The 27,737-nt window shown below is 42.9% G+C and overlaps 1 protein-coding gene across 1 annotated transcript in view; it reads left to right on the forward strand.

The window, feature by feature from the left end:
- Window positions 1–27,737, forward strand: part of LOC141060642 (dynein axonemal heavy chain 3-like) — a 2,648,786-nt gene that overhangs the window by 2,210,460 nt on the left and 410,589 nt on the right. The window contains exon 63 of the mRNA XM_073556958.1: window positions 24,754–24,938. Within this exon, the coding sequence (XP_073413059.1) occupies window positions 24,754–24,938 (185 nt within the window). The remainder of the gene's footprint in view (window positions 1–24,753; window positions 24,939–27,737) is intronic.

Consider the following 27,737-nt stretch of genomic DNA (forward strand, 5'->3'; position numbering starts at 1 on the left):
CATTTTTCCAGAGGCTCCAGTTCAAAACCCTAACTATGACATACAAAGCCATCCACAACCTGTCTCCTCCATACATCTGTGACTTGGTCTCCCGGTATTTACCTACATGCAACCTTCGATCCTCTCAAGAGCTCCTTCTCTACTCCCCTCTTATCTCTTCTTCACACAACCGCATACAAGGCTTCTCCCATGCTTCCCCCATACTCTGGAACTCTCTACCCTAACACATCAGACTTTCCCCTACCATGGAAACCTTCAAAAAGAACCCGAAGACCCACCTCTTCCGACAAGCCTACATCCTGCAGTGATCCTAAGTCTACTGAACCACCGCATGACCAACTCTACCCTCTCCTAGTGTACCCTCACCCATCCCCTGTAGACTGAGCCCTCGGGGGCAGGGTCCTCTCTCCTTCTGTACTTGTGTGTGCCTTGTTTGGCTCATGTTTTTTGAACTTGTCTGTATTTGCCCCTTTCACATGTAAAGTGCCATGGAATAAATGGAGCTATAAAAATGTATAATAATAATAGTAATAATAATATCAAGGTTACAAGTCCATCTTCAGAGATCTTGATGTTCTTTTGCCTATGGTGGGCAACATATTCAAGAAGTTTACAAACTAGGGCACTGTAGCTAATCTTCCTGAATGTGGATGGCAGAGAAAAACTGATGAATGGTTGCAACGCAGGATAGTCCACATGATGGATATGCAGCAGCGATCAAGTTACAAAGAAATGAAAGCTGTCTTGCAGGTTCGGGATGCATCAGTGTCAGCGTGAGCTATCCATCAAGAGTTGAATTAAGTGAAATTCTATGGCAGGAAACCCATGAGGATACCACTGCTGACACAGAAATGTAAAAAACTTATAGTGCAGTTTGACAAAATGTACGTGACTAAATCAAAATCCTTCTGGGAAAGTCTCTTACAGACAGATGGGACCAAGATAGAGCTTTTTCGTAAAGCACCTCATTCTAATGTTTACTGTGAACAGAATGAGGCTACAAAGAAAAGAACACAGTACCTACATTCAAATATGTTGGAGGTTCATGGATATTTTGGGGTTGTTCTGATACCTCTGACACTGGGTGCCTTGACTGTGTGCAAGGCATCATTAAATCTGAAAATTACCAAAGGACTTTGAATCTTAATGTAGTGCCCAGTGTAAGAAAACTAGATTTGCTTCCTAGGTCATTAGTCTTTAAGCAGGACAATGACTCCAAACATAATTCAATCATGCTTCAAAGCATCTAGAAATGGATAAAAACAAAGTGCTGAAGTGTCCAGCAATGAGTCTGGATCCAAATCCCGTTGAACACCTGTGGAGAGATCTTAAAAATGAGACCTGGAGCAGTTTGCAAAATTCCAGTTGAGAGGTGTAAGAAGCTTGTTGATGATTATAGGAAGTGATTGATTACAATTATTTATTTCAAAGGGTGTGCAACCAAATATTAAGTGGAGGGTGCCAACAATTTTGTCTGGAACATTTTTGGGCTTTGTGTGACATTATGCCCAATTTGCCTTTTTCTTTGGGTATTTTTGTGTTCCAGTACACACAAAGGAAATAAACTTGTGTAACTGCAATAATTTTCTGGGAGTAATACTTTATTTTCTGAAACAATGTCAAGGATGCCTACACTTTGGAACATGACTGTATATATGTATACTGTATATACAGTTATGTGAAAAGTGTGTTTACCCCTTCTTAAATTTCCTATTATTTTGCATGTTTGTCACACTTAAGCCTATGTGCACACGTAGCAGAACTCTCGCGGAAGTTACCGCGAGAATTCCAGAATTCCATTCCGCGGGAAAATTGCATTTTAAATTCCCGCGATTTTCCCGTGGAAAAACTAGCGATTTGCATGCGTAATTATCTTGCAGAATGCTATCGTTTTCCAAGCGATCTGTAGCATCGCTTGGAGAACTGATTGACAGTTTGGTGACACTCGTCAAACATACTGTTTGACAAGTGTAACCAACTTTTTACTATTGAGGCTGCCTATGCGGCATCAATAGTAAAAGATATAATGTTAAAAATAATTTAAAAAAATAAAAAATGGTGTTATATTCACCTTCTGGCGTCCCGCGCAGCCTTCCCGGGCCTCGGCGATACTTCCGTTCTCAGTAATGCCTTGCGAGACCTTTGATGACGTCGCCGTCTCACGATAATGTAGCGGTCTCGTGAGGAATAGGGACCGTTACAGTAATCGTGAGACCGCGACGTCGTCAAAGGCCTCGCAAGGCATTATGGGGAACAGAAGCATCACTGAGGCCCGGGAAGGCTGCGCGGGATGCCGGAAGGTGAATATAACACCATTTTTTATTTTTTATTCTATTTTTTACAGGGATGTGGAACCCAGAGCCCGGAGGACAGTCTCCTCTCCTCCGGATCGTGGGTACTATCCGAAAATGTTCTGCTTACTTTTCGCATGGTGGGCACAGCCACATGCGGGAAGTAAGCGGAACAATGCAATCCTATGGGTGCGGGATCGCCGCGATTCCGCAAAATAATGAGCATGCTGTGGATTTTTCTGCGATGCGATTCCGCCGCGGGAAAATCCGCAGCATTTGCACAGCATTGCGGTATCCCATAGGATTGCATGGGATGCTGTTTTTTTGCATTTTCGTGGCAAAATAGGGCATTAAAAAACGCAGCGAAAACACAAAAAAGCGACTTGTGAACGCAGCCTCAATATTTCAGATCACAAAACAAACTTATATATTAGACAAATATAAGGCTAGTTTCACACTAGCGTTTATGAGCGCAGCGACGGCCTGCGCACGGCCGCCGCTAGCCCCGCCCCCTGCCGCGCCTCCGCCGGTAGCTCCACCCACCGGCGCATGATGCTGCATGCGCCCTGCGTCCCCTATCTTTATCGCTGGGGGCGCAGGCCGTGCGCAGTATGCATTTGGCGGCGCATGCGTCCTTTTGACGGTGCGCCGACCTGCGCCAAACGCAACCTGCTGCAGTTTGGTTGCGTCGGCGCACCGTCAAAAAGGCGCATGTGCCGCCAAACGCATACTGCGCACGGCCTGCGCCCCCTGTGATAAAGATAGAGGATGCAGGGCGCATGCAGCGTCATGCGCCGGTGGGCGGAGCTACCGGTGGGGCGTGACAGGGGGCGGGGCTTAGCGGCGGCCGTGCGCAGGCCGTCGCTGCGTTCATAAACGCTAGTGTGAAACTAGTCTAAGTCAGCACAAAATTAAGCTTTTAAATGAGGGGATTTATTATTAAGGAAAAAGAAATCTAAACCTACAGGGCCCTGTGTGAAAAAGTGATTCCCCTACTTAAAGCATACATTAACTGTGGCTTAACACATCTTTGGGAAGCTGAGTGAAAATTATTTAGCCACAGCCAGGCCTGATTACTGCCACACCTGTTCTCAATCAAGAATCATTTAAATAGGACCTGCCTGACAAAGTGAAGTATACTAGACCAAAAGAGCCTCAAAAGTTAGACATCAGGTCACAATCAAAAGAAATTCTGGAACAAATGAAAAATAAAGTTATTGAGATCTATCAGACTGGATCAGGTTATAAAGCCATTTCTGAAGCTTTGAGACTACAGCAAACCACAGTGAGAGCAATTATCCACAAATGGTGAAAACATGAAACACTGGTGAACCTTCCCAGGAGTGTCCGGCTGACCAAAATTACTCCAAGGCTCAGCGTCAACTCATCCAAGAGATCACAAAAGAACCCATAACAACATCCAAAGAACTGCTGGCTTCACCTCAATTAAGGTCAGTGTTCATGATGTATCATTAGTCCATCAAAAGGAAGAGACTGGACAAAAATGGCCTGCATGACAGAGTTCCAAGACGAAAACCACTGCTGAGCAATAAAACATGAAGGCTCATCTCAGTTTTTCCAGAAAACATTTTGATGATCCCTAAGACTTTGGGGAGAATATTCTTTGGACTGACAAGAGAAAAGTTGAAATTTGTAGAAGGTGTATGTCCCATTACATCTGGCGTAGAAGTAGCAAAAGCATTTAAGCAAAGGAACTTCATACCAACAGTAAAATATGCTGGTGGTAGTGTGATGGTCTGGGACTGTTTTGCTGCTTCAGGACCTGGAAGACTTGCTGTGGTAAATGAAACCATGAATTCTGCTGTATACCAAAAAATCCTGAAGGAGAACTTCGGGCCATCTGTTTGTGACCACAAGCTGAAGCGTACTTGGGTTATGCAGCATAACGATGACACAAAACACACCAGCAATACCAAATCTGATTTACTTAAGAAAACAAAATTAAGACTTTTGCATGACCTACTCAAAGTCCTGACCTTAATCGGATTGAGATGTTGTGGCATGACCTTAAAAAAGGTGGTTCATGCTCGTAAACCATCCAATGTGGCTGAATTATAACAATTCTGCTAAGATCACATGTCCAAAATTCCTCCATAGCTTTGAAAAAGACTCATTGCCAGTTATTGCAAATGCTTGATTGCAGTTGTTGCTGCTAAGGGGGGCGATCCAGTTATTAGATTTAGGGGGCAATCACCTTTTCACACAGCACCCTGTAGGTTAGGATTTCTTCTTCCCTTAATAATGAAGACTTTCATTTAAAAACTGCATTTTGTGTTTGCTTGTGTTATCTTTATCTAATATTTAATTTTTTTGGTGACCTGAAACATTTAAGTTTGACAAACATGCCAAAAAATAGGAAATCAGGAAGGGAGTAAATACTTTTTTTTAACACAACTGTATATACTGTATATACAGTATATACAGTGGCTACGGAAAGTATTCAGAGCCCTTTAAATTTTTCACTCTTTGTTTCATTGCAGCCATTTGGTAAATTCAAAAAAGTTCATTTAAAAAAAACAGAAATGTAGAAATTTTTGCAAATTTATTAAAAGAGAAAAACTGAAATATCACATGGTTATAAGTAGTCAGACACTCATATTTAAGTCACATGCTGTCCATTTCCTTGTGATCCTCTTTGAGATGGTTCTACTTTGTCATTGGAGTCCAGGTGTTAAATTAAACTGATAGGACTTGATTTGTAAAGGCACACACCTGTCTATATAAGACCTCACAGCTCACAGGACATGTCAGACAAAATGAGAATCATGAGGTCAAAGGAACTGGTCAAGGAGCTCAGAGACAGAATTGTGACAAAGCACAGATCTGGCCAAGGTTACAAAAGAATTTCTGCAGTACTCAAGGTTCCTAAGAGCACAGTGGCCTCCATAATCCTTAAATGGAAGAAGTTTGGGACCACCAGAAGTCTTCCAAGACAGGGCCATCCATCCAAACTGAGCAATCTTAGGAGAAGAGCCTTGGTGAGAGAGGTAAAGAAGAACCCCAAGATCACTGTGGCCAAGCTTCACAGATGCAGTAGGGAGATGGGAGAAAGTTGTACAAAGTCAACTATCACTGTAGCCCTCAACCAGTGGGGCCTTTATGGCAGAGTGGCCCAACGGAATCCTCTCCTCAGTGCCAGACATATGAAATCCGCATAGAGTTTGCTAAAAAAACACATGAAGGACTCCCAGACTATGAGAAATAAGATTCTCTGGTCTGATGAGATGAAGATAGAACTTTATGGTGAATATTCTAAGTGGTATGTGTGAAGAAAATCAGGCACTGCTCATCACCTGCCCAATACAATCCCAACAGTGAAACATGGTGGTGGCAACATCATGCTATGGGGGTGTTTTTTAGCTGCAAGGAAAGGACGACTGGTTGCAATTGAAGGAAACATGAATGCAGTCAAGTACAGAGATAACCTGGATGAATACCTCTTCCAGATTACTCTGGACCTCAGACTTGGCCAAAGGTAAACCATCCAACATGACACTGACCCTAAACACACGTCTAAAATAACAAAGTAGTGGCTTCAATACAACTCTATGACCATTCTTGACTGGCCCAGCCAGAGTCCTGACCTAAACCCAATTGATCATCTCTGGAGAGACCTGAAAATGGCTGTCCACCAACGTTCACCATCCAACCTGAAGGAACTGGAGGGGATCTGCGAGGAAGAGTGGCAGGGGATCCCCAAATCCAGGTGTAAAAAACTTGTTGCATCATTCAAAAGAAGACTCATGGCTGTACTAACTCAAAAGGATGCCTTCTACTCAATACTGAGCAAAGGGTCTGAATACTTATGACCATGTGATATTTCAGTTTTTCTTTTTTAATTTGCAAAAATCTCTATATTTCTGCTTTTATTCAGTCAATATGGGGGTGCAGAGTGTACATTAATGAGAAAAACATTGAAGTTTTTTGAATTTATCAAATGACTGCAATGAAACAAAGAGTGAAAAATTTAAAGGGGTCTGAATACTTTCCGTACCTACTGTCTATATGTATAAACAGTATGTATATATATATATATATATATATATATATATATGTATGTATGTTAGTGTCCAGCTGCAGCAATGAGACTCATGGGTCTTTCCACCTGGTAATCAAGTTCCTGCACGGACTGGATTAGGAGTAAATCCTTCAATAGGAGAACAAAAAGGAAATCCAGCAAGAACTCAGCAAACCAGGATGTCATTTTTTAACCTTATTGAAGAAATAAAGAAAAGCACCATTTTACTCCAATCCTGGTTTGCTGAGTTCTTGCTGGATTTCCTTTTTGTTCTCATATATATATGCACACTAGCTGAAGAGCCCGGTGTTGCCTGGGCATAGTAACCAACTGTGGTTAGTTATAACAAATTATAATGATTATATTGCACATAAAACCATTTCACATCATATATTCAACACTACAGATTTGCAACACAAATTAACTAAACGATTACCAAAGTATTGATAGTATTTTATTTTCAACTCATTCAAGAGCCTTTTGATAAACAATATGTGTATCTGTGTATCTAACCCTATCCTGTGTGATAATGTCTGCTGAGCTGTGTACCTAATCCTCTCCTGTGTGATACTTTCTGCTGAGCTGTGTATCTAATCCGATCGTGTGTTACTGACTACTCAGCCATGTATCTAATCCTATCCTGTGTGATACTGACTGCTGAGCAGTGTATCTAATCCTTTCCTGTGTGATACCATCTGCTGAGTCGTGTATCTAATCCTATCCTGTGTGATACTGCCTGCTGAGCCATGTGTCTAATCCTATCCTGTGTGATACTGACTGTTGAGCTATGTATCTAATCCTATTCTGTGTGATACTGTCTGCTGAGCCGTGTATCTAATACTATTCTGTGTGATACTGTGTGCTGAACTGTGTATCTAATCCTATCCTGTGTGATACTGTCTGCTGAGCCGTGTATCTATTCCTATCCTGTGTGATACTGACTGCTGAGCTGTGTATCTAATTCTATCCTGTGTGATACTGACTGCTGAACTGTGTATCTAATCCTATCCTGTGTGATACTGACTGCTGAGCCATGTGTCTAATCCTCTCCTGTGTGATACTGACTGCAGAGTTGTGTATCTAATCCTATCCTGTGTGATACTGACTGCTGAACTGTGTATCTAATCCTATCCTGTGTGATACTGACTGCTGAATGGTGTATCTAATCCTCTCCTGTGTGATACTGACTGCTGAGCTGTGTTTCTAATCCTATCCTGTGTGATACTGACTGCTGAGCCGTGTATCTTAGGCTGGAGTCACACATAGCGACTCACCAGCGATCCTGACAACGATATCAATGTGTCAGGATCGCTGGTGAATCGCTATGTGTTCGCTGGTGAGCTGTCAAACAGACAGCTTCACCAGCGATCAGCACAGCGACGCCGAGCGCCTGGCGTCGCTGTGCATGTTAGTAACCAGCGCGCTGATGCAGGAAGCTGGTAACTAACGTACACATCGGGTATCTAAGGGACGTACCCTCTCCTACTGTATCCTCACGCATCCCTGAAGACTGTGATCCCTCGCGGGCAGGGTCCCCTCTCCTTCTGTACTTGTGTGTCCCTTGTCTTACACATGTTTACTATACTTGTCTATATTTCCCCTTTTCACATGTAAAGCGCCATGGAATAAATGGCACTATATAAATGCATAATATTAATTATATATATATATATATATATATATATACACACACATACACTTGTGCTCAAAAGCTTACATACCCCAGCAGGATTTTTGCTTTCTTTGCTTTTTTCAGAGAATATGAATAATAACACCAATACTTTTTCTCCACTCATGGTTAGTGGTTGGGTGAAGTAATTTCTTGTCAAACTACTATGTTTTCTCTTCTTAAATCAAAATGACAGCCCAAAATATCCAAATGACACTAATCAAAAGTTCACATATCCTGGTGATTTTGGCCTGATAACATGCACAGAAGTTGAAACAAATGGGTTTGAATGGCTACTAAAGGTAACATCCTCACCTGTGACATGCTTGCCTGTAATCCGTGTGTGTGGATAAATGCTGAGTGAGTTTCTGGGATCCAGACAGGCTCTTGCATCTTTCACTCAGCCACTGACATTTCTGGATTGTGAGTCATGGGGAAAGCAAAATAATTTTCAATGGATCTATGGGAAAAGATATTTCAACTGTATAAAACAGGAAATGGATACAAAAATATATCCAGGGAATTGATAAAGCCAGTCAGCAGTGTTCAAACTGTGATTAAAAAATGTAAAATCAGGGGCTCTGTAAAAACAAAACCACAATAAGGTAGACTAAAAAAATTTTTCATCCACAACTGCCAGGAAAATTGTTCGGGATGCAAAGAAAAACCCACAAATAGCACCAGCTGAAATACTGGACTATCTGAAAACTAGCGGTGTGGCTGTTTCAAGATGCACAATAAGGAGGCACTTTAAGAAAAATGATCTGCATGATCGAATCGCCAGAAGAAAGCCATTACTGTGCAAATGCCACAAACTCTCTCATCTACCACACGTAAAACAGCACAGAGGCAAGCCTCAAAACTTCTGGAACAAGGAAATTTGTAGTGATGAGACCAAAATTGAACTTTTTAGCCACAGCCATAAACGTTACATTTGGAGTGAGGTCAACAAGGCCTATGATGAAAGGAACACCATTCCTACTGTAAAGCACGGAGGTGGATTGCTGATGTTTTGGGGATGTGTGAGCTACAAAGGCACAGGAAGCTTGGTCAAAGTTGAAGGAAAGATGAATACAGCACGTTATCAGCAAATACTGGAGGCAAATTTGCAATCATCAGCCTGGAAGCTGCCATGGGACGTATTTGGATGTTCCAACATGACAATAATCCAAAACACAAGGCCAAGTCAACCTGTCATTGGCTACAGCAGAACAAAGTAAAGGTTCTGGAGTTGCAATCTCAGTCTCCTGACCTCAATATCATTGAGCCACTCTTGGGGAGATCTCAAGCACACAGTTCATGCTAGACAGCCCAGGTATTTACAGGAACTGGAGGCTTTTTGCCAAGAAGAGTGGGCAGCTTTACCATCAGAGAAAATAAAGAACCTCATCCACAACTACACAAATACTTGAAGCTGTCATTGGTGTTAGAAGGGGCAAAACACTGTATTAAGAAATGGGGTATGCAAACTTTTGATCAAGGTTATTTGGATGTTTTGGGTTGTCAATATGCTTTGAAAAGTGAAAACACAGTAGGTTGACAATAAGGTCTGTTTCACACTTTCGATTATCGTGTCAGTTGGCAGCCGCCAAAAAGGCAGATAACGGATCCGTGGCCGATGAAACACCAATGGGAGCTACCAGACCATTGGTGCGCTGGGATCCGCCGATATGGGAATGTTAAAGGAACCGCGCTGAAAATAAATAAATAAATACCGCCGATGTAGCGGGATCTGGGAGCCGAGAGCGGGCATCTTGCGGGATCCGGGAGCCGATAGCGGGCATCTCGCGGGATCCAGGAGCCGAGAGCGGGCATTTTGCGGGACCCGGGAGCCGAGAGCGGGCATCTTGCGGGATCTGGGAGCCGAGAGCAGGCATCTTGCGGGATCCGGGAGCCGAGAGCGGGCATCTCGCGGGATCTGGGAGGTCGCGGTAAGGGAAGAGAGAGGGAGACTCCGCTCCTGCAGTCAGAGCAGGATGTAGGGTTAAACCTCCAGCAAGTGAGAAAAATGTGGATCCGGCCACACAAAAAACGTTGCATTGTCCATACAGTGATGTCAGCGGACACCAAAATTTTGGCGGATCCGCAGAAATATGGATGCAACGGACGACCGTCAGTCAAAATGCGCCATTAATACAAGTCAATGGGGAAAGAAATGGATCCACCAAGAAAAATGGCGGATCCATTTTTTAGGCAAAACGGCGGATTTTCACTGATGGTGACAAACGGATGTGTGAAACAGGCCTAAGTGGTTTCACACAACCACTAACCATGAGTGGAGGAGAAGGTTTGGTGTCATAATTCATATTCTCTGAAAAAAGGCCAAGAAAGCAAAAATTCTGCTGGGGTATGTAAACTTTTGAGCACAACTGTGTGTGTGTGTATATATATATGTATATATATATATACACTCACTGGCCACTTTATTAGGTACACCATGCTAGTAAGGGGTTGGACCCCCTTTTGCCTTCAGAACTGCCTCAATTCTTCGTGGCAGAGATTCAACAAGGTGCTGGAAGCATTCCTCAGAGATTTTGGACCATATTGACATGATGGCATCACACAGTTGGCGCAGATTTGTCGGCTGCACATCCCTGATGCGAATCTCCCGTTCCACCACATCCCAAAGATGCTCTATTGGATTGAGATCTGGTGACTGAGGAGGCCATTTGAGTACAGTAAACTCATTGTCATGTTCAAGAAACCAATCTGAGATGATTCGAGCTTTATGACATGGCGCATTATCCTGCTGAAAGTAGCCATCAGATGTTGGGTACATTGTGGTCATAAAGGGATGGACATGGTCAGCAACAATACTCAGGTAGGCTGTGGCGTTGCAACGATGCTCAATTGGTACCAAGGGGCCCAAAGAGTGCCCAGAAAAAATTCCCCACACCATGACACCACCACCACCAGCCTGAACCGTTGATACAAGGCAGGATGGATCCATGCTTTCATGTTGTTTACGCCAAATTCTGACCCTACCATCCGAATGTCGCAGCAGAAATCGAGACTCATCAGACCAGGCAACGTTTTTCCAATCTTCTACTGTCCAATTTCGATGAGCTTGTGCAAATTGTAGCCTCAGTTTCCTGTTCTTAGCTGAGAGGAGTGGTACCCAGTGTGGTCTTCTGCTGCTGTAGCCCATCTGCCTCAAAGTTCGACGCACTGTGCGTTCAGAGATGCTCTTCTGCCTACCTTGGTTGTAATGGGTGGCAATTTGAGTCACTGTTGCCTTTCTATCAGCTCGAACCAGTCTGCCCATTCTCCTCTGACCTCTGGCATCAACATGGCATTTCCGGCCACAGAACTGCCGCTCACTGGATTTTTTTTCTTTTTCGGACCATTCTCTGTAAACCCTAGAGATGGTTGTGCGTGAAAATCCCAGTAGATCAGCAGTTTCTGAAATTCTCAGACCAGCCCTTCTGGCACCAACAATCATGCCAAGTTCAAAGGCACTCAAATCACCTTTCTTCCCCATACTGATGCTCGGTTTGAACTGCAGGAGATTGTCTTGACCATGTCTACATGCCTAAATGCACTGAGTTGCCGCCATGTGATTGGCTGATTAGAAATTAAGTCTTAACACACAGTTGGACAGGTGTACCTAATAAAGTGGCCAGTGAGTGTATATATATATATATGTATATACTGTATATACACGCTTCTTTCTATTTACAAACGTTCTTGCTGCGTTCATACTATATTAATATTTTAACTTGTATTAGAGCAAGTACAATTTCAGGTATATCATGGTTAATAAAATATATGCAGTAATGTGTGTAGATGCCAAAATAATGTATGGTTATGTTCCCAGGGGATCTTTTCTGCTACCTTGCTGGTAGACTTCTTTTGTTTGTTGCCTGAAGGATGACAGTTTGATTACTAGTACGATCCCTGACTCAAAGCAGATCTCTCACTGGTGTGTCAATCTTGGTTGATTATCCGTCACAGAACATAAGCCTTCATTTTAGTGTTGGTCATATATTTCAGGCTTTTTAATATCTTCATCAGAGCTGTTTCATGCCTGTCTTTTATTATTTTCATTCATTGTGAGTGACTTCACTACAAAAGGCCATTAATGCTTAAGGCTTGAAGGTCACAATAAGTTTGTTCAAAACATCAAAATCCGGTAAGATAGAAAAGTATATTAACACGTCAGTATCAACACAGCTCTACCCTGTGCTGTGTACCCCAGCATGATTCATATTGGAATATAATGCTGAAAAATGCAAGGTGTGTAATTTACTGCTACCTTTCTATAAAGAGAATTTAGCAAATTTGTGATAGTGTAAAGAACCTCTCGTTCCGAGGTTTGCTTCATGGTTCCAAAGCACTCTGTTGCGGTACTCCATAGTGTGTGTGTTATCTGGGGGTTTGCTGCTTACCCATTTTTAGGCCACAAGTGGTTTGATGGTACCGGGACATTTTAAGTATCAGTGAGACGATGATAAAAACATTAAAACTCGTTTACTGGAATTCTTCAAACAGGATTTCAACAATTGATATCAGGAACATTCTTCTGCATAATGCAGAGGCATTTTCTTTGAGAGAATTAAATATGACATTTTGATAGTATAAATCCAATTCAAAAGTAACTGTAACCTCCATTGCATGTGGAATGACAGGCTTGTTATTAGTATCAAGCATAGGGATGACTACTGGATAGCCATCATAATGACTGATATGAAAACAAAATAGGAACATTTTTGCAAGAGGCAAAGTGTCATTGATGCATTATAAAGATAAGCTGTGTTTCCTGCTCCCCATAGAGTCAAGGCTCCTTCACTATTAATGAGGGAACCCAAACTGTACTTTTTTATGTACATCCATTTTCTTGCTCGAGTTCGCCAGTCTAATAAAGCTTATTGAAAGGCTGAAGCTCAGCCATTCAACTTGCTTTAAGACTGTGGCTCTTCCGGGCATCAATTTCACCACAGTATAGATCCAATCCAGCAGATGGAAACCCAACCAGGAGTGTTCACATTTAAAGAAATGAGGGTCTTACACCACAGAAGAGGCATCAATTTTGCGAGAGCAGAAATAGTATAATAGTGACCGATAGGTCTTCCACTAAACCCAATCCAGCAGACACCCAACCAGGAGTGCTCACATTTCCAAAAATTACTGGCAGACACCACAAAAGTAGCATCAATTTCACCACAGTATACATAGTATAATAGAGACCGACAGGTCTTCCACTATGCCAAATCTAGCAGATGGATATCCAAACAGGAGAGTTCACATTTCCAAAAATTATTGGCAGACAATATCAAAGTGGCATAAATTTCGCCACAGTATAGATTGTATAAGAGGGACCAACAGGTCTTCCAATCCAGCAGATGGACACCCAACTAGGAGTGTTCACATTTAAAAAAATGAGGGTCTTACACCACAGAAGTGACATAAATTTCACCACAGTAGAAATAGTATCATAGGGACCGACAGGTCTTCCAATATGCCCAATCCAGCAGATGTACACCCATCTAGGAGTGTTCACATTTCTAAAAATTATTGGCATGCAATACCAAAGTGGCATCAATTTAACCACAGTATAGATAGACTAATAGGGGCAGATAGGTCTTCAACTTCACCCAATCCAGCAGATGGACATGGCGTTCCCGCCAAGGTAGTGGGGTTACTCGGTACTGGGCTGCTTCTTAAAGGGGAAGTGCCACAGCGGCAGTGACCTGGTCCGTGGCCCTGGGCATCCAATAAAAGGCAAATATTTACAGGGGAAAAATAAAGATTTTGTAAAGTTTTCATGACGCCACCTGTGGTTTCTGGTCAGAGGTGACCAGTGCTACAGTGCAGATCCTCTGGGACTGATGGTGGGATGCAGCAGAGTTGGAACAGCTCTCCACAGGCAGAGCTTTAGTCCCAGGACAGTGGGAAGCGAAATAGATGTATAATTGATGATGATAGATGCATTAGTGCTGAGTAAGTGTTGCAGAAAGAATTCAGAGGACACAGCTGGGCGCAGTTCCAAAGCTTTACTCACAGTTCTTGTGTACACGGATACCTGCTTGGTGCTGTGTCCTCCAGGTGAGGTGCTCAGTCAACTTCCAGGCACCTTTCCAGTACTCCCTTCAGTATGTGCCTTCCCTGGCTGTCTCACTGTGTTGCTTTTCTACTCCTCTTCCTTCCCATCACCTCACAGTCAGTGTTCCAGGCCAGCAGCTGTGGACCTTGTCGGCAACGTCCTTACTGCATTTCCTTGCTCCCTTATGGCTGCCTTTCCGGAGAAGATAACTGTGTGTGGCCAAGGTACCCTAAAAGTGCCTCGACCTCTGGCTTGCTAGTTGAGTCTGATGATATCTCCACTAGGCTAGGGGACCGGTACCCAACTGTGACCTGATCCCTCCACCCGACGTCCGTCAGCATGCCTCGAGCCCCACGGGCAGTATGGTCACTGCGCTGTGCCTCTAGGATCCCTTCCCTCCACAGGTAGCCTACTTCAGTCTCTTTCCTTTCAGCAGCTCCTCCTGACAGGGAGCTGCTCCACACACATCCGTACACCTCTTCCCCTATGGGAAGACTGTCCTAACTCAAACCCTATTCTCCCACTCTGAACCTACTAGCTCCACCCACCGCCCAATACCCTTTCCTACCGAGTCAGGGATAAGATCCTCCTCTCGTAGGGTCCATCCATGGTGCCCTGCTACTATAGGTTGTGTGTTGGGTGCAAGTGTAAGAGTGCTGTCAGGTGTCTCCACCTTACCTGGGAAGTGGGATACCACACCTCTAAATGAGGTGCAGTACCTCTGTGGCGACTGAACCTTCAGGGGTGCCACAGACACCCAACCAGGAGTGTTCACATTTAAAGAAATGAGGGCTTTACAACACAGAAGTGGCATCAATTTGATGAGAGTAGAAATAGTATAATAGGGACCGATAGGTATTCCACCAAACCCAATTCAGCAGCTGGACACCCAACCAGGAGTGTTCACATTTCCAAAAATTACTGGCAGACACCAAAAAAGTGGCATCAACTTCACCACAATACAGATAGTATAGTAGGGACCAAAAGGTTTTCCACCATGCCCTATACAGCAGATGGACACTCAACCAGGAGTGTTCACATTTTAAAAAAATAAGGGCCTGACACCAGTGAAGTGGAATAACTGTCACAAAAATAGAAATAGTATAATTGGGACCGAGATGTCTTTCACAGAAGCAGATGTAGACCAACCATGACTGTTCACATTTCCACAAATTTGTGTTAACATCAGCAGCAGCAGCCACAGCATGCACAGAAGCCACACTAAAGATATCAGTGCAGTTACGTGACATTAATGCATCACACTAAAAATGCAATATAACCTAGTCTATACAGTCTGTGATTGGGGTGAAAAAGTCCTTGGAGATCGATGACTTGTTTATCTTGATTAAAGTTAGGCATTCTACACTTTCAGGAGACAGCGGCTGTGTTTATCCATCAGGACACCACCAGCAGCGCTGAAGACACGTTCTGTCAGAACGCTGGCTGCCGGGCACAATAAAACCTTCAAGGCGTGTGAGGCGAGCTCAGGCCACTCATCAATTTTGAAGGCCAAAATGTGAAAGGGTCCGAACCATCCCTGATGGTATTTATATTTAGTTCTAGATAGTCCTGCACCATCCTCTGCATTCATTCTCCACATGCAAGACTTGGATTCTCTTGTGCTGGTGCATGAGTTGGTATAAAAAAAGTGTCAAAGGACTCACAGAAATTGCCTCTTCCACTTCCACCACTGCTGCTGCTGCTAATGTTTTGGCATTGATGAATTGACGTGTCGGAGGTTGGAAGTCTAGAGCTGTGATGCAAACTGTGTGCTTCACTGCTGTCTTGGGGAAAAGCTCTCTTAAGATTGTGTAAAAGTGTCTTTTGATACTCCAGCACTCACAGGTCTCTTTCCAAGGTGGGAATCATCTTGCAAAATTTGGGTTTATAATATGTATCTAACAGACTGGCATCCCAGTAGTCAGCAGTATTCCTAATCATAACTATACAGGGATCTTGTTGCAACAAGAAGGTACTCATATGTTGGGCTCTACCATGAGGTCCAACCCCATGCTGTGTTGGTGGCTGGATAACAATGAGGCTCATATCCTCTGTCCCCTCCCGTTAACCACGAACAACAGAGAAAGGAGGATTATCAGTTGCTCGCCCATCACCTCTTCCTCCTCCATTTGTTCCTCAGATATTGCACCTTTGATAGCAGTTTGTCTGTTATCACCAGCCCCCCTGGGTCAAAGTAATCAACCCTCCCTTGGCACCCACCTGTGTCATGACAATTTTGAACTTAATTCCTTCTGCATCCTCTTCTGTTTCCTCCTCTTCTTCTAGGACCACCATCTCCTCCCACAGGCTATTCAAAGTCTGCTCCAGCATATAGATGACTGGAATAGTGATGCTGATGATGGCATCAGTAACTATCTTAGAAGCCATTTCTACACTGTGCAGAAGAGTGCAGAGGTTCTTAATCTGTGCCCACTCTGTAAACATGATATGTGTCACATCCATGCTGCGTTGACCCAGGCTTTACGACATGACATACTGCATCAGGACTCGTTGCTGCTGTCACAGTCGCTGCAACATGTGCAGAGTGGAATACCACCGTATTGGCACATCTCTTATCAACCGGTTAACTGGTATGGACAAAGACCTCTGTATTGATGCAAGAAGATGTCCAGAGGGGTGCAAATAGCAAAAATGAGCACACAGCTTACATGCTTTCTGGAGCAGCTCACCCAGGCCAGGATAGTGGCTGAGAAAACGCTGTACCACCAAGTTGAGGACGTGAGTCATAAAAGGCACATGTGTGAGCTTTTGGACACTGCCTTCCCTGGATGCAGGTTCAGTAGAGACAGACATTGATCAAATTTAGCATGGAGAGCTGTTCACAACTCTTCAGCTGTATGACTGCGATCTCCAAGGCTTATCCATTTTAATACTGCTTGATTGCGGTGAGCCCTAGCTGCGTAGTATAGAGGTGGTGGGGATTCGCTCTGTACTGTTGGAACACATGTCTCATTAAGGCAGAGGTTGATGGTGCAGGCGGAAGCTCTAGAGGAGATAGAGGAGGAAGAAGCAGTGGAGGAGGTGTTAAATGTAGATGTTTGTCCTGCAAGCCTTGGGGATTCCAAGACTTGCCGAGCAGCTCCTGTCCCCACAGCCACAAGAGTCACCCAGTGCCCAGTCAGCGAGATGAAACACCCTTGGCCATGTTTACTCGTCCAAGTGTCTGTGGTGAAATGCACTCTGGAAGCCAGAGATTTAGTCAAGGAACAGGTGATGTTGTCTGCGACATGCTGGTGTAGCGGAGGGAAAGCTTTCTTAGAAAAGTAATGGACTTGCTCATAGCAAGTGAGTAATTCTACTACATATAGGAGATCTGATAATCGCCTCTATGTAGCACAGCCGACGGGGTTGTGGCAGCTTCTAGTTTCCTATGGAAACTATTGAAGCATGCCAAAGGTAAAAAAAAAAAATGTTTTTAAAAATATAAAAAAAAATAAGATATAAAAGTTCAAATCACCCCCCTTTCTCCCCATTCAAAATAAAACAATGAAAAAAGTCAAACATATACATATTTGGTATTGCCGCGTTCAAAATCGCCAGATCTATCATTTAAAAAATAATTAACCTGATCGCTAAATGGCTTGTGAGAAAAAAGTCAAAACGCAAGAATTATGTTTTTTTGTTCACCGTGACATTGCATTAAAATGCAATAACACGTGATCAAAAGATCATATCTGCACCAAAATGGTATTAAAAACATTAGCTCGCTGCAAAAAATAATACCTCACCCGACCCGAGATCACAAAAAATGGAGAAGATACAGGTACTGGAAAATGATGCAATTTTTTTTTTATTTTAACAACGTTTGAAAATTTTTTCACCACTTAGATAGAAAAGAATCTAGACATGTTTGGTGTTTATGAACTCGTAATGCTCAACTTAAAGGTATTTGTAAGGCGGTTTATTGTAGTACACAAAAAAAGACGTTTCGGTCAATGTGACCTTCTTCAGTTACGTGTGGTATATAGATTGTGTAGAGCTTATAGGCATCTATCAGAAAGGGCGATGGTGCTTTAGGCATTGAGGAGAATGATCTCTCTAAGGTAATGAGCTTGTCAGTATATAGGAGAGGGGCAAGCGTGCCTCCAGATGCGGTGTCCACCGGCCATCTCTGAGTTTCCTGCAGCCTGATTGGCTAGCCTCAATTTGCACACATGAAGTTAAGGAAAAAAAATTACTGTTTACAAGAACGCCTCGCCTCTGAGCTCTGCAAACCCCCTCCCCTCATCAAACATGTGCCAAAAGCTCATGATACACCACTGTTATCATTGCTAAAGTGCCGTAAATACTTTTGTGGCAATGCAAATATTTTCCCGCACTTTTAACCGAATGTTACCAATTTTTTCCGATTTTATAAAATTTTGCTCGTGCTTCTGATAATGAATCCGAATGTGCCATATTCGTGCCGAATTTATGTTTGGTGATCATTTTCCAAACAAATTCGCTGATCACTAGTAATAATGTTCTAGTACTGTGATAAAATCCGCTGTGTCTACTCTGCAAACCTGTTTTTGAGAATAATGTGTTGAATGCCACTGTGTGTACTCTGCACCCCTCTACCTGTAGGAGTAATGTCCTTTAAGCAGTTGTGTACAGTCTACACCCTCCACCTGTGAAAGTACCCTGCTTTAAGCTGCTGTGTGTCCTCTGCACCCCCTGCCTGTGAGAGTACTGTCCTTTAATCCTTTAAGCAGCTATTTGTACTCTTCACCTCCTGCCTCTTGGAGTTCTGTCCTCTGACCAAAACGCATGTGGAAGTACTATCCTTTAAGTTGCTTTGTGTACTCTGCACCCCCAGCCTGTGAGAGTACTGTCCTCTAAGCCACTGTGTGCACTTATGCACGCCCCCCGTAGGAGTACTGTCCTGTAAGCCGCAGGGTGTTTTCTCGTGGCCTGAGAAATAAATAATTGCCATCAGCCATGTCAATGCCATTAGTAGGCCAAATAAATAAATTTCAGGACTTTTGTATGTTTTCTAATAGTTTTGCAAAGAAATATATTGCACCAGCCATCTCGTTGCCATTTATAGGAACAAAAGTATTTTTTTTAACCGGTGTATATTTTTTAGTAGTCTGGGAAAAAAATAATTGGCATCAGCCATCAAACTGCCATTTCTAGGCCAAATAAATAATTTTTAAGGACTTCTGTGAGTGTTATAGTACTTTTGCAAATAAGATTATCTCATTAGCCATCTCGTTGACAGTTCTAGGCTAAAAAATATTTTTTCTGGACTGGTGTGTTTTTCAGAAGTCTGTCAAATAAGTAATTGGCAACAGCCATCTAGTTGTCATTTCTAGGCCCAAAAAATAATTTGCTTGGACTGGTGTGTGTTTTTTAGTAGTCTGGGGAATAAATAATTGGACTCACATAATTTTCATAACTAGCAGAGGGAAAGCCGATAGCTGGGGGCCGAAGATTATAGCCTGGGAAGGGGGTAATTCCCATGGAGCTTCCCAGGCTATTAATATCAGCTCACAGTTGTATACTTAGCCTTTACTAGCTATTAAAATGGGGGAGCATAAAAAAATGAGTTTGGGTCCCCCTATAATTAATAACCAATAAAAGTTATGCAGACAGCTGTAGGCTCATACTAATAGCCTACAAAGGGGCCATGGATACTGCCCCCCAGGCTAAAAACATCAGATCTCAGCTGCTCCAGAAAAGGTGCATCTCTAAGATGCGCCAATTCTAACATTTAGCCTCGCTCTTCCCACTTGCCCTGTAGTGGTGACAAGTGAGGTGATAATTGGGGGGTTGATATTACCATTTTATTGTTAGGTGACATCAAGCCCCATGGTTATTAATGTAGAGACGACAATAAGACACCCCTATTACTAACCCCATAGTCATAGTCACATTATATGAAAATACAGACATCCAGAAAAAGTTCTTTAATTGAAAGAAATACACAGACTCCTTTAATAATCATAATTAAACCATAATTATGACCTCGCCCTTTCCCCTGATGCCCTCGTCATCTGCAAAAGAGGTAAAAAACAAGCAAAATTATTCCTCACCTTTCCGCAGAGATGCATTTAATTTGTCCCATGACGGGTCTAGCTCTGCTACATCTAGTTGGCAGGTTGCATACTTGCATAATGCAACCACGCAGCCTGTCATCCAGTAGACATTGAGCACCAAGACTTTTTCCCACAGTGCTGAGGTCTAAAGGTGTCTTATAGACACCTCTACATTACTAAGCCATGGGCTTGATGTCACCTGACAATGCAAAGCTGACATCAACCAAACATATATGAACCTCACTTGCCGTAGCTACAGGGCAAGTGGGAAGAGTCATGCAAAGCGCAAGAAAGGGTGCATCTAATAGGTGTACCTTTTCTGGGCAGCTGCGGGCTGCTATTTTTAGGCTGGGGGGCAATATCCATGGCCCCTTGCTAGCCTGAAAATACCAGTTCCCAACTGTGAGCTTTAGCAAGGCTAAAATGGGGGACCTCATGCAGTTTTTTTAATTATTTATTTAAATAATTAAAAAATATGGCATTGGGACCCCTCTATTCTTGATAATGAGTCTTGCTGAAGCTGACAGCTGAGAGTTGCAGCCCCCAACTGTGAATTTCACCTGCTGGTTCTCAAAAATACAGGGGAACCCACCCAGGATTTTTTTTAATTATTTATTTACAGTGCAGGAGCGGCTGATGAATATTCCCATCCACCGCTCCTGCTGTCACTGTTATTAGCGGCAGCAAGTGTCAGCTGATGGGAGCTGTAGTCCCATCAGCTGACACCAGTGACTGGAGGTAAACTTTATACGTCAGATACGCTGTAATTGGCAGTGTGGGAACCACAGCTCTCTGACCAGAGGGGATGATTTCATTGCTGATCAGAAGCACTATGCAGGTGTTTCCCATGCTGTCACTTTTGTGCTGTGTATGTTCAGCTATATTCGGAGATTAAATTGGCGAATATTGCAAATTCGGCGATCGTGAGCTGAACTGAGCATTAAAATATTCGCTCATCTCCACCCACAAGCCATGGTCCTGAATGACAACATTTCCAAATTACTGACCCTTGAAATGCTTACATTCCGGCTAGTGGATACGGATAGTAATAAATAACTGATGGTGGCGGCTGTTCAGTCCTCCATTGTTCCCAGCTGCCACTACGTTTCCAGGTGGACCATCCTTGCTCTGTAAAAACATGTTGGAGACCAAATCAGGTGTGCACTGTGCAACCCGTGACAATCAGTGGCAAGGTCCACATAAGCACCAATACATAAACCAGTAAGCACGGCCAAGGTTGTTTCATCTCCCTTAACCCTTTGGGTAAATGTAGAGGTGGCTAGGACAGAGACAAAAGGTGTTCTAGCTCATGTGCTACCACCCACTAGTATTGCTGGATATTTGCCGCCTTCAACTACTATGCTCCCTCCACTGCCTCCTCATTCGGTTACAGGAAGATCTGTACCACCAACTTTAGCACAGCCAGGGGGGAAACAGCAGCATGCTGTTCTTAAATTCTTCTGTTCGGGAGACAAATCCTACAATACACAGGAGCTGTGGACTGGGATTAAGCAGCAGACAGATGAATGGTTGTTGCTGGTGAACCTCAAGTCCAGCCTGGTGGTATGCGATAGCGGGCAAAATCTCGTAGCAGCTCTGAGCCTACCCGGTGTGATGCACATCCCTTGCCTGGTGCAAGTGTAAGGGGTGTGGGGGCCAGTTTAATGCCCTGCATTCCTTGCATACATCCTTGGCGTGTAAATACAGTATGTTCCTGACACACCTGACAGAAACAGTATATTTCATGTGTTGTGTAATGTATATACGTATATATTGTGTATTACATTGTACTTTGCTTATGTATTGCAAATGTACAGAAGTTCATGTGTTGTATAGATATAGGGATAGTATAGGATTTAGCCCAGTAGGGGGCGTGGCTAAGCTGCGACAGCCACAGTGTGTGCAGAAGCAGTCATTCTTGGCGGGAACAGGCAGCGCACGGCAGGGAGAGAAGAGTGTTCCGTCCTGGGGTACAGCTACCGCGCAGGCCAGCGTCCTCGTACCTCCACTATCACTAGCAGAGACTGGAGAGCGAGACATGCAGTGTGTCCGGTGGTGACCAGAAAACAACATGACATACGCTGCGAGGCCATGAGTACAGCGCACATGCCACCTAAGAGAGACCGGGTGCGGGACTGACATTTGCGCCCTGACTTGCCATTATACATTTGTCGGGCTACGTAGCACCCAGATAGTGCTAGGGCCTGCCTAATCTCGGCCACATCAATCCATGGACTAGGGGCTCAGCGGAAGGTACCGGAGACTGACTGCTACCGCCAGAAGATGGATCATCGTTGCCAACGATGTTCATCAACACCCACGGCCCGGGAAACGACCGACAGGAAAGGTTAACTTAAACAGACTGCGGTTACTGAAGCCATTGTTCTTCAACACTGCATATCCTTTGTTTTTGAACCGTCCATGTTACCATTTAACTGTTTATTTCCCCATTTAACCATTTATCTCCCTGACTGGAGTATTCCCCTGTTAAAGTAAAGTTGTTAACTCTTGCTCTGCCTTCTGTCTGTCACTGGATCCTGCAACCTGTTCACACTTGTGCTAAACTTGGTGGTACCGAGCTTCTTGAAAAACTACCTACACATGTCCAGAGCTGCTGCTGAAAGTGAAGACAGTGTGTGCATGCTCTGCTGCTGCTCCTCTTTCTGCACTGCAGCGTCATTTCTACTTTCCCTCTCATAAGCTGATATGCAAAGTATCAAAAAGGAGGATCTACACCTTGCATATGCTGGAGAGACTGTGGGGGAAGCAGAAGGAAATAATGGAGTTTATGCTTTTTTTTTTTTTTTTTTTTTTTTTTCTTTCTTCTTGCAAGGGAGTGACTCCACCAGTGATTTGAGGGCTTAGTTGTCTGCCTCTTTGATTATACACATGTGTGGAGTCCCTCTGCTGATTAGGAATGTTTATAATCATTTTGTGAACTGTTTTGTTTCATGTCTCTGAGGAAGAACCTGGTGTAAGGTTCGAAACGCGTCAGGCGTGGGGGGTCTGTTTTCCCCTTTATGATTTTATCATGAAATTATGTGAATAAAACTTATCGTGGATTTTATTAAGTCTCCAGTGCCGGATCTTCCTTCTCTCTTCATGTTTACAAGTACAGAACAACACCACTTCACCAATGACTGGGCCTCCATGCCTGACGTGTGTGCTATGTTGTGCTGATTCCAATGTTCCACCAATATGGCTACAGTAGAGCTAATGACACCATCATTAGTATTACTATACCTCTTAGAAACACTTGGAAAAAACAATTCAGTCCATGATGGATAAGTTGGTGGCACAGGAGGAAGAGGAGCAGGAGGAGGAGCAGAGCCAATTCACATCATTATCAGGCCTGTCATTCACACATGGCTTGGAGGGTGGATTACTGTCCCAACTGGCCAGGTACCCAACCATACAGTCAGGGGACAGTTTGGGAGGAGGTTGATGATGATGAGTAGGAGGAGGAGAAGCAACTGTGTTCACAGCAGGGTGGCACTCAGATCACCTCTTGGCATCATTGGAGGGTGGCTAGGGGATACAGAGTACCCACACAATAAATCTCCCACCAAGCACAGCTTGTCCTTGTCTCTGAGCAGCCTGACACACATGAGATAACAAATGTTGTAAACAAGTGAAGAAAATAGGAGTCTAAGGTGCTTAACAAATAACAATCATTTTATTAGTACACATAATTTTGACTAGAAAATTACATAAAGATAATATTAACAGATGATCACAGCAAAATAAAAGAGCTGACAAGCATTTGAAACAAAAGTCTCACTGAAGGAGTTAGATAATGACAAAAAAAATAGTTTTTAATTATAGCATGGGGATTTAAGGTCCTTATATATAATGGCTAAATATTTGCCAAAGTGTCACCCTTTAGAAATACATTTAGCTAGTGATAGCTTATCAGTACATCAGACTACACATACAGTAAAGTTTTCCTCGCAATGCAACCATGCACTATAGACAGTGTGAATTGAGTCTAACAGTGTTAGTGTTGTTATGTAGTATTCATGCACTACTATAATATTTGTTCAGTTTTATTTTAAAAAAATGGCATTTTTTTACTTCAAAATATTGTTTTCAGTTTTTTTCTGAAAAGATAGATTTTCCATGCTCTGTACAATTTATGAAGGTAAACCTGCATTGTATTTTATAAAAGTTGTCAAAAACTGTTAAAACCTCATGCAATTTTTCAAACTTACTTAACAAACCTTTTCACCGTTCATTTCTTTATTGTTAGAGGTCATTTGTCTTCTCACCTTGTCACAAATGATTAGAATCTTGACCATATCAAGAGAAATTCATGCTGGTCGGCTCTTGTTTTATGTATGTAATGTGCCGACAGGCAAATGCAGAGGGTCTCCTATTAACAGCATCATGGTAAATATTTTAAATGGGACAGTGAAATATTTTGCTATTACCTTATTCTATCACATTTGGACAGGAATAAGATCACATTGGTATAAATGTAGAAAAAATTGTTTATAAAGTATTTTATAATACAAAAAAATAAGGTAGTCGTGATTATACTATGCTTGATATACTTTTCATGCAAAAAATGGCTTGATCAATAGCATTCTCAAGGCTGATTATAAATCCACAAAAATAGCATAAGCAACAATCTAAACTTTTCTTTGGGATATTCTGTATTTTTCTTAAAGATTGTAGCGCCAAAACGTCAAAGACTGGAAACAGCAGAGGCGGATTTAAAAGTTCACATGGATAAACTCAAAATCAAGAGAATAGAGCTAAAGGAAGTAACTGCGAAACTAAAAGATCTTCAGGATCGATTATCCCAAAAGCTATCAGAGAAAAGAATCCTCGAGGAAAATATAAATATGACCAAGTAAGTCTAAGAAAAACCCTTTCAGGTTGCTAATTTGCTGATTTGAACTGATGCGTCACCTGTCCTTTAAATTGTCCAGTCATTACCAAAATATTATAAATTGTATATCCACTTTATATATTGATATACATATTATAAACAGCAGAGTATCTTTATATATGATGTATAGCATGTTTTTATGCTGTTGCTGAGTCAAAACTTGTAATAAAGTCTAGAATTATATTCCACATCCAGTTTGCTGGTCCTGGAAGAAGTCAACAAACTTCTTGTTAGCCAGATCCTTACTAACGTACTTGAGCAATGAAAGAGTGGGACTGTTAGCATTTCCTATGTCAGATAACTATTTAATGCCAAATTTAAAAATTGCACTTCCTACGATTAAAAAATAATAAAATGGGGTATGGAATGCTGGAAGACCTATTTCCAAATCCTGTAAAATTGTGATACAGCTCTGATCTATAGAAAGTAAATTCTCAGAATCAGTATCAAGTAAGTAATGTAATGTTTCTGCAAAATAAGACTAGGCTCACATCTGCATTGTGAATTTCATTCCTCATAAGAGTAGACTAAAATGATTAAAGCTGAATTAGGTCCAGTGGCACTCAGTGGAACTCATTAACTTAAAGGGGTTTTCCATGAATAAAGTACGGTTTAATCAATAGATCTTAGAATAAAAATAAGTTCCACAATTGGATGTGTTAAAAAAAATGTTCCTGTCCCAAAATAATCTTATAAATGTGCTTCTCTGAAATGGATTTGTCTGACCGTGCAGGAACTTGGTCTGATCATACCACATTGTTGTGAATTCGCTTTCTGGCCTCCCTCTGGTTACTACTGAAGGTAGTGGAGCTGGTCAAATTGACAGAGGGGTTGCAAGTTCTCTTTCTGGGCTCCCTCTGGTGGTTAATGGAGGTAATGGAGCTGATCTGATTAACAGAGGCTTGCCACCTGATAATGAGGACGACGATTGGAGATCTGGAGTTTCAGATTGGGATTTAAGACAGCCGACTTCCTCTATCCCTGCTGGTGATTTCCTTCCTGCCTCCTGAGGTCTTAGTTTCCAGCTCAGTCCCTGCATGTTCAGCTAAGTGTTCATTTGCTATTCTGTTTACATTTGATCTGGTTTTGTCTATCTCAGTTTTGTGTGGTCAGCCAGCTCCGGCTGGGGCTGTGCTGAATCACCATCCATATGTTACTGCTTGTACCAGTTTGTTTTTGTCCCTTATTAGATTGGCCTCTTTTTGCTCTGCTTTCAGAATATACCAGAGTGCTGATATAGTGGGCGAAGTGGGGCGACTTCAGTATTTTTTGCATTAGACGTGTTGGACTTTTTTGCAGGGTTTTTTGCATGATTGCAGACAGTGTCTTTCCTTTCCTGTCCTGTCTAGTCAGTGTGGGCCCCATCATTTGTTCAGTCTATTTTCCAGCCTGCGTTTGTGTTTTCATCTTTTCTCACCGACAATATATGTTTGGGGGCTATCTATTCCTTTGGGGTCTGCTCTGGGGCAGTTTAGATTTCCCCTTTCTTGCTTTAGGCTTAGTTCGCTCTCCAGCTGTGCCAAGGCATCTAGGATCATCATAGGCACGCTCCACGGCTACTGCTAGTTGTGTGGATAGGATCAGGAGTCTGCAATCCACTTAGTTACCAACCTCTCTGGTTCTCTGTGGCTTAGCTTGGGCTTGCTCTCCTCCTCGGTGACCCAATCATAACACCACATCTACTAATCAGGGGAGGCATCAACAGAGTATACAGACAGGACAGCAGGGGATCACAGATGATTTTTTCTGAGTTAAGGCCCCGTCTCACATAACAAGATCGTTAGCAAGATCGCTGAAATGTCACAGATTTTGTGATGCAACGGCGACCTCGCCAGCGATGTCGCTACCTGTGACACATAGCGGCAACAGCCCGCCCACTGGATATCGCTGATCATGCTCGAATGTCCTGGGCCATTTTTTGATCATTGGCGTCCTGTTGGCCAGCATGCATCGCTGTGTTTGACGCTGACGAGCGACCTTGTTGGCGACGCAGAACTCAGGGACGCAGGCGTGAGTCATCAGAATAGCTGCTGTGTGACAAGATACCAGACTTACCAGTGGAAAAGCCAAACTTCACATGCTATAAATGCAAGCTTGTGCCCCTGTTGGAGGAAAAGTTGCAAAATCTCGAAGAGAGGTTAGCTACATTGAAAATCATTAAGGAAGGTGAAGAGTTCTTAGACAGAGCAGAATTATCTCTTCATGTTACAGAAAGAGAGGAAATTCGAAGTGCACCTGAAGAAACAGAGGAATGGAAAAATGTGACTCAGAGAAGCAAGAGGATTGGGAGGCAGTCAGCACCCATACTGCTCAGGAACCAGTACCAGGCTCTTACACAGGAGAACAATGAAGAAATACATCAGGATCAGACATTGCCCACAAACAGCAACCTTGTACGCCCTCAGAGTCATCCTGGATGGAGAAAGAAAAATGTTGTGAAGAAGAAACGGGGAGTGGTGGTCATGGGGGATTCCCTGTTGAGAGGAACAGAGGCTGCTATCTGCAGACCGGATAAAACCTCAAGAGAAATGTGCTGTCTTCCAGGTGCAAAAATTAAAGATGTGTCTGACAGGATATCAGGATTCTTCAGACCTACAGATGACTACCCATTCCTGCTAATACATGTGGGGACAAATGACACAGCAAGAAATGACCTGGAAACCATCTGCAGAGACTTTGAAAACTTAGGTAAGAAAGTGAAGGAACTGGGAGCGCAGGTGGTCTTCTCTTCCATCCTCCCAGTGGATGGCCATGGAACAA

The sequence above is a fragment of the Dendrobates tinctorius genome, unplaced genomic scaffold (assembly GCF_039654945.1).
Source record: "Dendrobates tinctorius isolate UK_male_01 unplaced genomic scaffold, ASM3965494v1 ptg000241l, whole genome shotgun sequence".
Classification (NCBI taxonomy): domain Eukaryota; kingdom Metazoa; phylum Chordata; class Amphibia; order Anura; family Dendrobatidae; genus Dendrobates; species Dendrobates tinctorius.